General features: G+C 38.0%; 1 protein-coding gene across 1 annotated transcript; it reads left to right on the top strand.

The window, feature by feature from the left end:
* The first annotated feature begins 3169 nt into the window (after positions 1-3169).
* LOC100605953 (protein NipSnap homolog 3B) lies at positions 3170-14053 on the top strand. Its single transcript, XM_003260313.4, has 6 exons — positions 3170-3755; positions 6078-6288; positions 8621-8779; positions 10591-10740; positions 12868-12954; positions 13043-14053. Exons 1-6 carry the CDS (start codon positions 3696-3698, stop codon positions 13117-13119), a joined length of 744 nt encoding a protein of 247 aa, XP_003260361.1. The 5' UTR covers positions 3170-3695; the 3' UTR covers positions 13120-14053.
* The last annotated feature ends 2645 nt before the right edge of the window (positions 14054-16698 follow it).

Here is a 16698-nt window from a genome sequence, read left to right as displayed (position 1 = left end):
CCTACACTAAGGCAAAGAAGACCCAACACTGGAGGTAAAAACCTATCATGGAAGTTAGAAGCATTGGCTCTGAGTTTTGTCTAAGAGTCTTCCATCTCAGTGTTTATTTGGAAGGTTTTCACTCAGGAAATTTAAGCATCTAGAGTTTACATGTACAGCTGCTGTCCTCCTACCCAGTTGGGCCAGCACTGGATACACCTCTCCTGCTTTTGCATGAGCCTGACCTTAAAAAAAAAAAAAAAAAAAAAATGCAAGAACATCATCAGGTAGATTGTTCCCTTTGCCCACTTCTTGTAATTCCCACCATCCTTCAACTAATACTTATTTGTTATGAGAGGTGTAAAAATGCATCTTCACACCATCAGATCAGATGGGCAATAATAAGAAATTGGTCAGGAAAACCTCATACACTGCTATTAAGAATATACATTTATAGAACAGTTTGGCACGATTTAGTAAAGATGAATATGTACATAACTTATGACCCAGCAATTCCATTCCTAGTTATATACTCTAGAGTAGTGGTTTGTAACCTCTAGTACACAAATCCTGAAGGAGTCTATGGATAGAATTCAGAGTCTGATAACTTGGATAGGTAAAAGTTCCATCTTTGTTGGCACCAACTTCTAAGCATTTCCTTTGTTTGTGAAGGTAGGCAACAAACTATTATTAGCAGGACCTGCAACTTTTTAGTAAGTAAAAATCATAGATACTGTCAAATTCTATTTATAGTTGTTGCAAATACAGAAAATTTATTTTACCTTCATCACTACTTCAAAATTATGATACCTCTTACACCTACCATTAGATATTGTTATTTAATATCTTATAAAGAATAGGTCTATTTATTTATCAAGAATTTGCTTTTAGCAGTCTTAAGCAAAAAGAACAAAGCTAGAGGCATCACACTACCAGACTTCAAAATATACTACAAGCTATAGTAACCAAAACAACATGGTACTGGGATAGAAACAGAAACAGACCAATGGAACAGAATATATAATCCAGAAATTAATCCATACATCTACAGCCAACTGGTTTTTGACAAAGGTGCCGAGAACATACACTGGGGAAAAGACAGTCTCTTCAATAAATAGTGCCAGGTAAACTGGATATCAACATGCAGAAGAGTGAAACCAGACCCCCACCTCTCACTCTATACAAAAATTCAGTTCTATGGATCAAAGAGCTAAGTGTAAGACCTGAAACTATAAAAATACTAGAAGAAAATATAAGGGAAATGCTTCCGGACATTGGGAAAAAGTTTTATGAACAAGATTTCAAAAGCACAGACAAAAAAAGCAAAAATAGATTATGTCAAACTAAAAAGCTTCTGCACAGCAAATGAAACAATCAACAGAGTGAAAAAACAACCTATAGAATGGGAAAAAATAATTGCAAACTATTCATCTGACATCCAGAATATACAAGGGACTCAAACATCTCACCAGCAATAACAACCAAACAAATCAATTTAAGAATGGGCAAATGATCTGAACAGACATTCCTCCAAAGGAGACATACAAACAGCTAACAAATATATGAAAAATGTTCAACATCACTCATCAGGGAAGTGAGGTATTATCTCACCCCAGTTAGGCTGGCTATTATCAAAAAGTCAAAAAACAAAGCTGATGAGGACGCAGAGAAAAGGAAAATCTTATACACTGTTGGGAATGTAAACTCTTAGAACTACTAGGAGAACACTATGGAGTTTCCTCAAGAAACTACAAATAATCCACTACTGAGCATTTATCCAAAGGAAAAGAAATCAGTATATCAAAAAGACATCTTCCCTCCCCCATGTTTATTGCAGCACTGTTCACAATAGCCAAGATACAGAATCAGCCTAGGTGTCAAGCAAGATGAATGGATAAAGAAAGTATGTTACATATACCCAATGGGATACTATTAAGCAGTAAAAAGGAATGAAATTCTGTCATTCACAGCAACATGGCTGGAACTGGTGGATATTACGTTAAGTGAAATATGCCAACAAGAGAAAGTTGCACACCACATATTCTCACTAATGTATAAGCTTTAAAAAAAGTTGATTTCAGAAATAAAAAGTAGAACAGAGGATTCTAGAGGATGGGAAAGATTAGGAGGAAGACAAGGATAGGAGAGATTTGTTAAAATTATAGCTAGATAGGAGGAATAAGTTCTAGTGCTCTATACCACTTTAGGATAACTATAGTTAATAATATATAGTTTCAAATTGCTAGGAGGATTTTGAATGTTCTCAACACAAATGATAAGTCCCTGGGGGAGTGGCTTCTGTGAGACCTAAATCCTCATCTGCCACAGAAGGAAGTCAACACATACTCTCCATAACTGAAAATGCAAGAAATAGCAGAAAATGACTATTTTAAAATACAGGCTAAGCGCAGTAGCTCATGCCTGTAATCCCAGCACTTAGGGAGGCCGAGGAGAGAGGATCACCTGAGGTCGGGAGTTCGAGACCAGCCTGCCCAACATGGTGAAACGCCGTCTCTACTAAAAATAGAAAAATTAGCCAGGTGTGGTGGCATGCGCCTGTAATTCCAGCTACTCAGGAGGCTGAGGCAGGAGAATCTCTTGAACCCGGGAGGTGGAGGTTGCAGTGAGCCAAGATCATGCCACTGCACCCCAGCCTGAGCGACAGAGCAAGACTCTTGTCTCAAAAAAATAAAAAAATAAAAAACATACGGAAACAGGTATTAGAAGAATAGCGTAAAATGTTGAATGTGGTTAGTCTGGGGACCAGTACTCCGGGACTGGGAGGACTAGGCCAGAGGTCGGCTGTTTTGCTGTTAAGGCTTACAGAACGATCTAGTTTCAAACTATCTCTGTTTAACTTCGACTTTTTCCTATCAGGCTCGGTGCTGCTACTCCACTGAGCTCATGGAAAATTAAATCTTTATTAGGAGTCTTCCAAGATCACAGTGGGGTGGCAATGGGGACAGATAACACAATGCAGAAAAGCGAAGGCTCACTGGTCTACAAATACACGTCTATCACAACCTGTAAAAGTTAACCCTGTCCCAGCCTGGCCAATATGGTGAAACCCCGTCTCTACTAAAAAATACAAAAATTAGCCTGGCGTGGTGGCGGGCGCCTGCAGTCCCAGCTACTGCGGAGGCTGAGGCAGGCGAATGGCGTGAATCCGGGAGGCGGGGCTTGCAGTGAGCCGACCTCGCGCCAGTGCACTCCAGCCTGGGCGACAGAACGAGACTCCGTCTCAAACAAACAAACAAACAAACAAACAAGTTAACCCTGTCAACATCTCGACTTTAAATGCAAAGCATTGCACATGCACACGCTCAACACCTCCCCTTCCTTCTCCAGGGGCAACACAAGCACAACCCCCGCACACTTACGAATCTACACAACTGCGCATTGGAGCGAATGAGGTCAGGGCCCAGAAAGGTGGGGCAGGAACGATCCCAGCCTTCAGCTAATTCTGTCACCTCTAACGTCTGGGGCAAGAACGTTTCAGGAAACCAAGGGGGACCGAGGCTCAGCGCCGAAGAGAAAGACGCCAAGCTACGGGACCTGTCGCGCCTCCCGCGCCGGGGTGGAGCTGACCCCGCCGAGTCCCGCCCCTGCCTGCGTCAGCCAGTGGTCCAGGAGCCGCTTTTTTCCACTCGGGAAGCCTTCAGAGAAGTCTCACAAAGGACTCTGCTGGCTGCTTTTCTCAGTGCCGAATCCGCGCCATGCTGGTTCTCAGAAGCGGCCTGAGCAGGGCGCTTGCCTCACGGACGCTCGCGCCTCAGGTACTGGCCGCGGGGGCGCGCCCGAGCCCTGGCCGGAGGGGAGGGAAGGGGCGGGAGGTGTTTCTGGAGCGCTCAGGCGCTCCCAGACCTGGGGTCCCGCGCCGCCGCCGAAGTTCTAACGCGATCTCTGGAGCCGTCTGGAGCGCGAGGAGGAGGCTACAGGCCGTGGTCGTCTCGCCGGCAGTCGCTGTCAGAGGGGTTTTCTAACTGGATGCCAGTGTTTTTGTGATTTTTGTTTTTGTTTTTGAGACGGAGTCTCGCTCTGTCGCCCAGGCTGGAGTGCAGTAGCGCGATCTCGGCTCACTGCAACCTCTGCCTCCCAGGTTCAAGCGATTCTCCTGCCTCAGCCTCCGGAGTAGCTGGAATTACAGGCGCCCGCCACAACGCCTGGCTAATTTTTTTGTGTTTACTACTTAGTAGAGTTGGGGTGTCACCATGTTGGCCAGGCTGGTCTCGAACTGCTGATCTCAGGTGATCTGCCCCCCTCGGCCTCCCAAAGTGCTGGAATTACAGGCGTGAGCCACAGCGCCCAGCCTAAGGACTTTAAAACCCCCACAGGAAACCCTTTCACATCCTACACCCATCTCCTGCTTTAACAAAGTTTATCATTAGACATTCTTTAGGACTCTGCAGTAATTCAGATAAGATGTTCCTGAAAGACCGCTTGCCCAGTAACAGCCTCTGTACCACTGAACTGACAACTCTGTCTTTGAGTCTCTGGAACCAATCAACTCTCTTTGTAAGCAGCCTATGTGAATCTGTCCCTTTTTGCTGATGAAAGCTTCCCTTTACCTTTCCCTGATTGGATGCGTTGATGGCTTTCTATCCCATACATTTATATCTATAATCCTCATTTCTCATTCCCAAGTAAACACAACATGTTTGTAGATAATTTTTTTTCTAATGTCTTTTTTTAGGATAACGTCTCCAGATACAAATCTCCGAAAACCAACTTTAAAAGCAGTTATTACAAATACCTCATTGGCCCACTTTCTGAGATAATAATATTTTTAAACTGTAGATACTAAGCAGTTTTTTTATTTTCAGAATTTGATTAAATTGACCCAAAAAGAATGGCCATCAAAAGAAAGGATAGTTGCAGTTATTTTTTGGTGTGAAGAAGGGTTTTCCAAGGAAACTAAGACACTTGGGCATAAGGGCATAACTCATGCTGGAGATGAATGAACTCAAGATAGACAATTATAATTAAGACGTTATGCACACAAACTACATAGACATTTGTATGTTGTAACCAAAAATATGTCAGTGAAAGATGCCTACTGAAACTGTTGCGATAGATTATTCTGGGTAGTGAGCCTCAGGAAGTTGTCACATGCTAACCATGCCTAAATAAATGGATTTGTAAACTAGAATGCCACGGGAGTGGTCTGTGTATACACGTGTGTTTACATAAATATTTGCATGTACATACAGACAGACAGACTGGATAATTTCTGACAGGGCATTTGCTACTGAACATTATGCTCACTCAGGCTCAGAGGGCCAGATTAGGACAGAAAATTTACCTATTGGGCGTATGACTATTACAAAGAGTGGTTCTTAAAGGATAGTTCCATAAACTTGGTATAATTGAATGCACTAAATGTACATACTTCTTGATATTGCATCTGTAATTAGAAACAATGATGCAGACAATTCTGATTTGTTGAGTTTTTTTCCTTTTCAGCCTTTATGCAGTATACACCCATAGTACAATGCAATTCGATAAGTTATAGCTTCCTTTTATATTAGTTACATTCCAGTCCTCTTTTTGACCAGTAGTCTTCATCAGTGGATTCAGGAAATACTTTGACCTGAATAGCCCTTCCTGTTTTTTTAGGAACCTTTTAAAAACAAGAGTTTTTTTGTTAGTAAACATATTTTTGGGCCTGCCAAAAGGCATGTGTACTTAATAAATTTTTTTCAGTGTGTGGAACTAATACATATGGTATTGAGTAAGATGGAATATTGGCTAAACAGGGGAAAACCCTTTGTAAATTAAAGAGACTAAGTCTTAAATGTAGTTCTTGGGTAAAGGAGTATCATTATGATCCCACAGCCTTCTTTATGAGCAAATTCTCGTGAAAAAATGGCTAGAGGTAGACCCCTGCTGGGAAACAGTCGCTATATATTCATCAGAATTAAGAGTAGGTGTCTTTATTGACATCTCTATGTAAACAAGTGTATATGGAGAATTGACAACAAAAGTAAACAACGGATAATGAGTCTATGTGTGTTCCTTGTACCAGACTCAGATTTGGTTGTAACCAAATCTGTAATTGTACCTTCCCAAGATATTTACATTTGTCTTACCTCCTTCAGGTGTGCTCATCTTTTGCTACGGGTCCTAGACAATACGATGGAACGCTCTATGAATTTCGTACTTATTACCTTAAACCTTCAAATATGAATGCGTTCATGGAAAATCTTAAGAAAAACATTCGTCTTCGGACAACTTACTCTGAATTGGTTGGATTTTGGAGTGTGGAATTTGGAGGCAGAATGAATAAAGTGTTTCATATTTGGAAGTATGGTAAAGAGTCATCCAGTTTTAGTATTCAGTATAGATTTTCATTGTGTTAAATGTAACATAAGACTTAGTTCGTGGATCTATATTACTATAGATACATACAGGTTAAGTAAGACTTTTTAAAAGCAATAGCAAAAAAAATAAATTTAGCAGATCTTCTTCCCAGTGGTACACCTCTAACCACCACTTGCTTGAACTCTTATGTTATCATAAATGAGAAAACATGGAGTCTCATATATCAAACCATAAAATTGTGAACTAGACTTTAATCCTCAGAAAAATGTTAGAATCATTTGCTATAAAGATAGTTCGTGAAAAATTTAAAGCAGTAATTGTAAATGTTCAAGTGGGTTAAGATCACAGTTGGGCCTGCCAAAAGACATGTATATTTAATAAAAATGTTGTAAATGTGTAACTAATGTATATGGTATTGACGAAGATGGAATACTGGCTAAATAAGGGAGAAAGCTTTGTAAATTTATGAGACTCCTAATTGCAGTTCTTGGGTAAAGGTGTATCATTAGGATAAGAGATTTTTTTTTCTTATTATTATTACAGCTAGGGCAGGGTATCAGCATTTTTGCAGAAATAATTCACCCATTTGGGAGCTTTATAAAAATGGAGGTTTTTAAAGGATGATAGTTAACTTTTAAACCTCACCCAACTCTGAGATTTAATAATTCTGTTATGTTTAAAGACGACTTCTTTTTTCATTTCTGTACCCCAGAGTTTCAAGGAATTCACTTTCATACTACCCTAGGGAGGTAAGGAAAAGGAATGAGAGACAGTTCTTCCCATACTGAAGCTGACCTACCCCTGGTTTAGTAGAGGAAGGAGAACAAGTAACAAGAATGTCCAGAATGTTTGTTACTCCCATGTCTGTTCTTAACAGTCCACATCAGGACTTGAGAATACCTAAAGAACTTTTAATAATTTCATTTACTGTTTAGTGATCAGTGTCCAAAGTTAATAGTCATAAAGTAATTTAATATGAAAAGTGTTCATTCTATGCTTGACATAATTCTTTAGTTTTTCCCTGTTATAATAAAACAAACCCTGTTAAAACATAATTTATGCTTTAGATAAACCACAAGTTGAAACATGTCCCATTGAAAAAACTGCCAATAAAGTGTTTATAATTCATTTATATACTTTAGATAAACAACATATATAATCCACTTATGTGCGTTAGGTGAGCCACAAGTTTAATCATGTCCCATTAAACTGCTCATGAAGTCTTTGTAATTCACTTGTAAGATAGGTGTTATTCCTTATCCTCAGCATAAATCATATAATTCATTTACTATTAGTCTTAGGAGGCCCTAAAAGTAAATATACTATATTTGTCCCTCTGTATTTGCAGGAGGTTGCAGGAGGTTGGTACCAGGACCCCCTGTAGATACCAGATTCAGCTCAGGTCCGTTTTATGAAATAGCATAGTGTTTCCATCAAACCCACACACATCCTTCCATATACTTTAAAGCATCTCTAGATTACTTTTAATCCCTAATACAATACAGATACTATGTAAATAGTTGTTATACTATATTATTTCACTTGTTTTTTTAAAAATATTTTTAATCTGCAGTTGGTTGAATCCACAGATGCAGAACCTGTGGAGAGGGAGGGCTGACTATACTAGGCCCATATCTTGGTAAATGTATATACCTGTTTGGGTAACTTAGAAAGAAGAGAAATCAGTTGCAGAGAAAAAGAATTACTGACAAGAAATAAAAGAATCAGCACTATTTCATTGGGAGCTGTTGTTCAAAAAAGAGGCTTAAAAAGTGCATCTTAATTTCATTTATGTTAAATTTGATTCAACGTGTACCTTGACCTCATCACCCACCACCAAGGAAAAATAGTATTTCTCTATAAATCAAATGCTTCCATTAATAAGAATCGTTAACATATACTGAGTACTAACTAAGGTGCCAAACACCATTCTAAGCTCTTTTCATGTACTAATTCGTTTAATCCTCACAACAACCCTGGAGGTAGGTGTTATACTATTTTCTTCACTTCACAGAATAAGAAACTGAGGTACAGAAAGATTGAATAACGAACCTAATTCACACAACTTCCTAAGAAAGTCTTAGAGCCTATAAAGCCCATTCTATGTCAATTAAGTTAGTTTTTTACATTTCAACTCCCCTTTTAGACCATGAGTAACTTGAGAGCCGTTGTCACATATATTTATGTTGGCATCTCCAGCGACATCATAACATGGGGTTCCCATATGGCCTTGCACATTTGCTGAACTGAGTAAAATGCAAGTAAAAATATGGGCGATTTTAAATCAAAAAACATTTTCTTAATTATTTTCCTCCCATAGATAATTTTGCTCATCGAGCTGAAGTTCGGAAAGCCTTAGCCAACTGTAAGGAATGGCAAGAACAAACTATCATTCCAAATTTGGCTCACATTGATAAACAAGAGACGGAAATTACTTACCTGATACCATGGTCCAAATTAGAAAAGCCTCCAAAAGAAGGTGAGTTCTTCCCTCTTAGACTATGAGTTTTAACGAGTAAAATACTAAAGACCTAAAGCTATAAAGAGTAAAGTTCTATAGGAAAAAAATGTATAATTCTTTGTTTTATATAATAATATATGATGAGTCTGGAGATAAAAATGAATTAGAGACTGGGCGCAGTGGCTCACGCCCATAATCTCAGCACTTTGGGAGGCCGAGGCGGGCGAATCACTTGAGATCAAGAATTCAAGATCCGCCTGGTCAACGTAGTGAAGCCCCATCTCTACCAAAAATACAAAAATTAGCTGGGTGTGGTGGTGCATGCCTGTAGTCCCAGCTGCTCGGGAGGCTGAGGCAGGAGAATGGCGTGAACTCAGAAGGCGGAGCTTGCAGTGAGCCGAGATCTCGCCACTGCACTCCAGCCTGGGTGACAGAGCGAGACTCCGTCTCAAAAAAAAAAAAAAAAGAGAGTTCTAGAGTTCTTTGCTTATCCTTAAAACATTGAGCTTATCCTTAAACATTGCTTATCCTTAAAACAAAAAATTAAGTATTTTTCCATATTGAAATCTAACGGATGCCTAACAAAAGTTGACATGGTCAGTACAGGTGAAAAAGTGGGGCTTGGGAGCTAGGAAAACAGGTGTAGGTAGATGAGTCGTAGTTTATGAAATTTTGTCAGTTTTAAAATGTATAAACTTCTAAATATAAAAGTATTTTTTCCACAAAGTCAGCTAATCTTAAATCATTAAGTACATCTTTGCTTGTAAACAGACTGTTTTGGGGGAATGAATTACACTGTTAAGCTACATTATTGTAGTTTAACTTTTGTATCTTCCTCTTTCTTGTTTCTCAGTTTGAAAAGATTTGTCTTCTTCCTGATTTCACTTCTTGCTCACTAAAGGAAATAATTACTTCAATCTAATTTTAAACAGAGGTCATATTCGAAAAGCATGAACTAATTTAAATTTCATTTTATGTCTCCCATAAACTCAACTCTATTTTATTTTAGATTATAAGAGATTTGAAAAGTCTTGTTTGGATTCTAATGTACTTAAATCTCCCCTTAGCTTTCAGCACTAAGTAAAACAGTTGGCTTCTCAGTGTCAAGTCTTATTAATAGTTCCCTTCCTCTATGTCGTTCATAATTCTTTAGTAACTTTGTATTTCTTTCCTTTTTCTTGTCCAATCTACCTTGTACTCTAGTTTCTTTCTCTCCACCCATCTTATACTTCTGGCCAGAAGGTAGAATGGTTTTTAAGCATTTACCTGGATATTTAGGAAGAATGAAACCATCTCCTTGAGGGTTTTCTTTTTCTCCTTAAAGGCTCAGGCATGACTTCGGGTCAACTAGAAATAGAATCCTATAGAGGAAAATTATACAAAGGAAAAAGTTATTTCCTCTCAAAATTGAAAAGGAGAAGGAAATGTAGGATATCAGAAAGTACTTCTGTTATTCATTTCTTTTTTAAAAAGTGTAGCCAGGCAGCTTGAAAATTCTGCTTCATTATACATTCTCAGTATCTGGTTTTTTGACAAATTTTATAGATTAAAAATATTTCAGAGTGTAGTTTATATATAGCTTCCAGTCCTTTTTCTTTATTTTCTTTATGATTAATTTTAACAACTGACCCTTAAACATGGACAAAGACTTTCTAAACATAAAAGCCAAGAAAAATAATGCAGAGAATCAATAAATATGACTGCATATGTATATATACATGGATTATCCTCTAAATTCATTGGTTAGCCTTCTAATGAAATCAAGAAAACCTGGTTAGAAATTGTTTGAATGTCTTCTGTTGAAATAATTATTTTTCTCCCTATTCTAGGAGTCTATGAACTAGCTGTTTTTCAGATGAAACCTGGTGGGCCAGCTCTGTGGGGTGATGCATTTGAAAGAGCAATTAATGCCCATATCAATTTAGGCTACACAAAAGTAGTTGGTGTTTTCCACACAGAATATGGAGAACTCAACAGAGGTACAGTTGTCCATTTGTTCTATGAAGTTGCCATGTGTATTAGATCAGTTCTTCTCTCTTTTTCATTTTGGTACCTGTTTAATTTTTATCTCCAAATTTTTAGAGTTTGTTGTTTATAGGATTGAAGAAACCTGTAAGCATCTTATTTTACATCTTATTTTTTTAGAATGTTAATACTTTATGGAGCCTTTTTCAAATGCTGAACTGCTGTTTTTTTTTTTTTAACTTTTATTTTAGGTTCACAGGGTACATGTGAAGGTTTGTTACCTAGGTAAACCCATGTCATGGGGTTTTGTTGTACAGATTATTTAATCACTCAGGTATTAAGCCCAGTACCCAATTGTTATCTTTTCTAATCCTCTCCCTCCTCCCATCTTCCATTCTCAAGTAGACCACAGGGTCTGTTGTTTCCTTCTTTGTGTTCATAAATTCTCATCATTTAGCTCACATTTATAAGTGAGAACATGTGGTATCTGGTTTTCTTTTCCTCTGTTGGTTTGCTGAGGATAATAGCCTCTAGCTACATCCATGTTCCCACAAAAGATATAATCTGGTTCTTTTTTATGGCTGCATGGTATTCCATGGTGTGTCTGTACCACATTTTCTTTATCCAGTCTGTTGTTGATGGGCATATAGGTTTTCATGAAAAGATTCCAAGTCTTTGCTATTGTGAATAGTGCTGCAGTGAACATTCACGTGCACATGTCCTTACGGTAGAATGATTTATATTTCTCTGGGTATATATCCAGTAATGGGATTGTTGGGTCGAATGGCAGTTCTGCTTTTAACTCTTTGAGGAATCACCATACTGCTTTCCACAATGGCTGAACTAATTTACACTCCCACCAACAGGGTATAAGTGTTCCCTTTTTTTCACAACCTCACCAGCATCTGTTATTTTTTGACTTTTTAGTAACAGCCATTCTGACTGGTGTGAGATGGTATCTAATTGTGGTTTATATTTGCATTTCTCTAATGATCAGTGATATTGAGCATTTTTTCATAAGTTTGTTGGCCTTATGTATGTCTTCTTTAGAAAAGTGACTGTTCATGCCCTTTACCTACTTTTTAATGGGATTCTTTGTTTTTCTCTTATAAACTTGTTTAAGTCCCTTATAGAGGCTGGATATTAGGCCTTTGTCAGATGCGTAGTTTGCAAAAATTTTCTCCCATTCTGTAGGCTGTCTGTTTACTCTGTTGATACTTTTTTTTTTTTGCTGTGCAGAAGCTCTTAAGTGTAATTAGATACCATTTGTCAATTTTTGTTTTTGTCATGATTGTTTTTGGTGTCCTTGTCATTCAAAATTAATATCATTGACATAGAAAATTCTCACATTGTTGCAACATTTTAAAAAATCTGTTACTAAGTATAATATACAGTAAGACCCGGCCGGGTGCGGTGGCTCACGCTTGTAATCCCAGCACTTTGGGAGGCCGAGGCGGGCGGATCACGAGGTCAGGAGATCGAGACCACGGCGAGACCACGGCAAAACCCCGTCTCTACTAAAAATACAAAAAATTAGGTGGGCGTGGTGGCAGGCGCCTGTAGTCCCAGCTACTCGGAGAGGCTGAGGAAGGAGAATGGCATGAACTCGGGAGGCGGAGCTTGCAGTGAGCCGAGATCGCGCCACTGCACTCCAGCCTGGGTGACAGAGCGAGACTCCGTCTCAAAAAAAAAAAAAAAAAAAAATATACAGTAAGACCCTAATTTGGTTTACTCATTTTTTTTAAAAGGAAACACACCATATGTTGATAAAAGTTTATCTAGGCAGTTAAGATTATACTAATTTTTTTTTCTTTGTATCACCTAAATTTTCTACAGTAAACAATTTTTTATAATCTGCTTTTTTAAAAAAATAAAACATAGTAGGAAGTCATTAAACTCGGGTCTAGTCTTAATTGTGCCTTACGCTGTGTTTCTTTGCATTCTCTCTTCAGCCTTGTTTCCAGTTTAACTTATAAATTTATCTCCCAAATTTCTGATCCCTCCGAAATCTTATCACTAACATATTTAGTTTTACCTTTTGATTTTGATTTAAAGAATAAAACAACAGTTCTGATTCACTTTTTCTATATTTCTTGCTATTGCCATATATTTCAGAAACTATTTGTGGTTTATTTCTGCAGTTCATGTTCTTTGGTGGAATGAGAGTGCAGATAGTCGTGCAGCTGGGAGACATAAGTCCCATGAGGATCCCAGAGTTGTGGCAGCTGGTAAGCTGTTTGACTAGGCATGAATTATTTTTAGAACAAATGTGATTCAACCAATAACTGTATGCCTTCTTATGAAATGTTTTTCCAGTTCGGGAAAGTGTCAACTACCTAGAATCTCAGCAGAATATGCTTCTGATTCCTGCATCATTTTCACCATTGAAATAGTTTTCTACTGAAATACAAAACATTTCATTAACTGCTCTAAGATATGTCTGCTAATGGTGCTTAAATTCTCCCAAGAGGTTCTTGCTTTTATTTGAAGGAGGTGGTAAGTTAATTAGTTAATTTGCTATGCTTCTTGCATTTTTGAAAGTTACATCTTCTCCACTGCTTTAAGAAATAGTTCAGTTCACTTTCACCTTGGCATTTCAGTATCTGTTACACATTAGAAGTAGTTGTCACTATTTCATCATCTTGGTTTTTCATTTGTTTTAGAATATCTCTTCTGTATTTTGATAACTCATTGCTTTATAGCATTTTCTTTTACTCAAATAAGGATTTTACATTTCCTTGCCTGACAGTATTTTTGAATTATTTATATAAAATATCTATCTTTTCATCATGTCTGTATTTCCTAAGATTTAAAAAAAAATTTGCTTAGTAAAGGTTATTTTGTGATATAAAATGGGATTTATAAAAATATTAGATTGTTTATTTCTTTACTGTGAAAAAGTACAATGTCATCTGTATTAATTATTGCTTTTACATTGATTATTAGTCATTCTAACTTGGAAAATAATGCAATTGGGTCACAGTGTTAAAAATCTAGAAAAGACTTGTTGGTTTATATGCTGAAATTGTTCATTTATAATTAATTTTACTAATTTCTACTTAGTTTGGATCACTAACAGAGATCTTGGGACATTTATTTGTTTTAAAGAAATATTTATGGTTATGGAAATGCTTGCTCTAATAAAAATCCTGCATATTCATTGTTTTTTTAAATTCACGTTTTATACTTATATGCTCTCTAAAGCTCTTACTATGTTGCTATAAGACAGTAATATAGTGATAATTTACCAACTTTATTGAAAATGTTGTTACATCAATGAAATAGCATGCTGGGAACCTGAGAAGGAAGGTTTCTTTAGTACTGCCACAGATGTCCTGGAGTTTTCCTTGAAACATCTTTCATTTCCATTTTACTTGATGCCTCTACCTACTAAAACTAGATTTGGTACTCCCGATAGTGTATATTTACAGCTATATTATATTTACATTTTTACAGACTATCTTCTGATAATCTGTATTTACAGCTATATTATTTTATATTTTTAAAATCTTATAGCTATAAAATAGTAAATTGTGAATTAGCTGTCCAAGTGAAATTTGGAAAACAAACTATACAGTTTCCTCTCATTTGTCAGGCTCTAAGCGATCTGCAGTTTATCTGGGCTATTATGCAATGTGAGATATTATTTATGAGAGGCAGGCAGTGGCAGCTTAAACAGACATGCCTCCTCAGCATTCTTTTCCGTGCAGAGTTCAAAGAGGCCTAAGACGTCTCACATTTATGTGAAATAGTTGAGGCACAAGTATGTGGTTAACTACACATAAATTACCAATAAAATTAAAAGTTAACTAAAATACTACAGAAGACATTTAATATTTTGCTTCAGAATGTTATAGTACCTCAGGGTTATGAACATCAATTACCTTTGATCCATACTATATTTAAAGGGAAGGGGAAGCTGACATTTTTATCTTTTTTAATGGATATACTGTAAGTTATCTTAAAGGCTTCCCTGGTTTAAGCAAAAATAGAATTACATGGTTTAAATCATATATCTTATTCTTCATACTTAGCTCCAAGTAGATTATGACTTTTTCTAAAACCTAACATGACAGAGATTTGCCTTCCAGGGGGTCTAATTTGAAGAGGAAAGTAATTTACATGTATAGGTTTATATAATAGCATTATATTTTTCTCTATTTTATTCATTCTTTCATTCTCTTCGATGACTCCCAGCACCTGCTCGTCTATCTTCATTCTTAGCCAATGACCTTTCCTTTTACTTCACAGAGAAAATAACAATCAGAAGAGTCTTCATAAGTTCCCACCCCGTCTGCCCGCTTTCCACAGCCAACCCCACATGCCCTGCCTTCTCTCCTCTCACTGTGGATGAACCGCCCATGCCCCAAGCAAAGACAAACCCTCCACTTGAACACTCAGTTGCTGAAGGATGTGGCTCAGGCAGTTTTTCTGTCTTGTCTCCTGAAGCCACAGTATTCCCCGCCAAATGGATTCTTCTCCTCAGCATACAAATATACTATTATTTTTCCTACCTTTAAAAAAAAGAGTAAAATCACCCCATTTTTTTCCTTTACAATATGACTCAAAAGAGTAGTTCATACTTCCTGCCTCCATTTTCTTCCCTCACATTATCTCTTAAACATTCTCTGATCATGCCAGCCAAATTGCTCTTGTCAACTCATTTCCCAGTTTTCATTTTACTTGACTTGTTAGCAGTTGACCTCTCCTTTCTTCTGGAAACAGTTTCTTCATTTCTCCGAAACACTCACTGCACAAGCCTTCATATCTCCTGGTCTCCATCTTGTCTCTTTGACCTCTGACGTAAGGACTGAGTCCTTGGACCACTTCTCTTTTCTATTTATACTTACTGTCTACGTCATCACCCCCAGTCTTGTGGCTTCAAATGCTATCTGTGTGTGGATAGCTCCTCCAGTCCACACCTCTTTTCTAAATCTTCTTTCAAATTCACACATGTGAATTTGAATTCCAGGCTCATCACATCCAGGTGTGTTCCCCACACCTCCACCTGAATGTCTATTAGAAATCTCACACCCCTCTTGTCTAAAACTGAGCTCTTGATCTTTACCCAGAAACTTTATCTCAGCTAATGGCAACTCCAGATTTCTGTTTTGCTCAGGCCACAGACTTCAGAGTCATTCTCACACTGCCTTTTCTCTCATACACCATTATGTACCTGTCAGCAGATCCCAAATATCTAGAATTTGATTGCTTCACATCTCTATAGCAACTATCCTGGTTCAAGCCAATCATCATCTGGATTTTTGGGAAGTGGTCTTAACTGGTGTCCTGCCCTTCCCCTCTGCTCTCAACCCTATTTTCAACATAGCAGTCAGAATAATCTAAAATATAAACCAGATCATATCACTCCTCTGCTCAACACCCCCTCCCAATACCTTCATATCTTCCTCAGAGTAATTGTCCAAGCCTCCTAACTGTGGCCTACAAGTCTTTACATGATCTGTCCTGTTACCTTTTCCACTCTCGCTCCAGACCTGACCTAAGAGGCTTTTCTCTGAACTTGCTAAACATGCTCTTACCTGAGGGTCCATTCCCACTGCCTCTGCCTGGAATGCTGTTCCCCAGACATGCATCTGCATGGATCATTTCCATGCCTCCTCAGGTCTTTGCCCTCATGAAGCCTTCCCTGACAACCCTATTTAAGATTGTAATCCCCTCCCACGGTGGCCCCTATCTGCTAGAGACTGAATGTTTTTGTCCCCCCCAAAATTCCTATGTTGAAGCCTTAATCTCAACATAGGAGGTTGGGCCTTTGGGAGTTAGTTTTAGATGAGGTCATGTGGGTAATAGAATTAGTGCATTTATAAGGGCATGAAGAGCCCTCACTGTGAGGAAACCAGAATGTAAGCCTTCACCAGAACTTCTTCATGCTGGCACCCTGGTCTTAGACTTCCCAGCCACTAGATCTGTGAGAAAGAAATGTTTGTTGTTTAAGCCACCCTGTCTATGGT

The sequence above is a fragment of the Nomascus leucogenys genome, chromosome 1a (assembly GCF_006542625.1).
Source record: "Nomascus leucogenys isolate Asia chromosome 1a, Asia_NLE_v1, whole genome shotgun sequence".
In the NCBI taxonomy this organism is placed as follows: domain Eukaryota; kingdom Metazoa; phylum Chordata; class Mammalia; order Primates; family Hylobatidae; genus Nomascus; species Nomascus leucogenys.
This window is presented reverse-complemented; position numbering and strand designations above follow the sequence as displayed.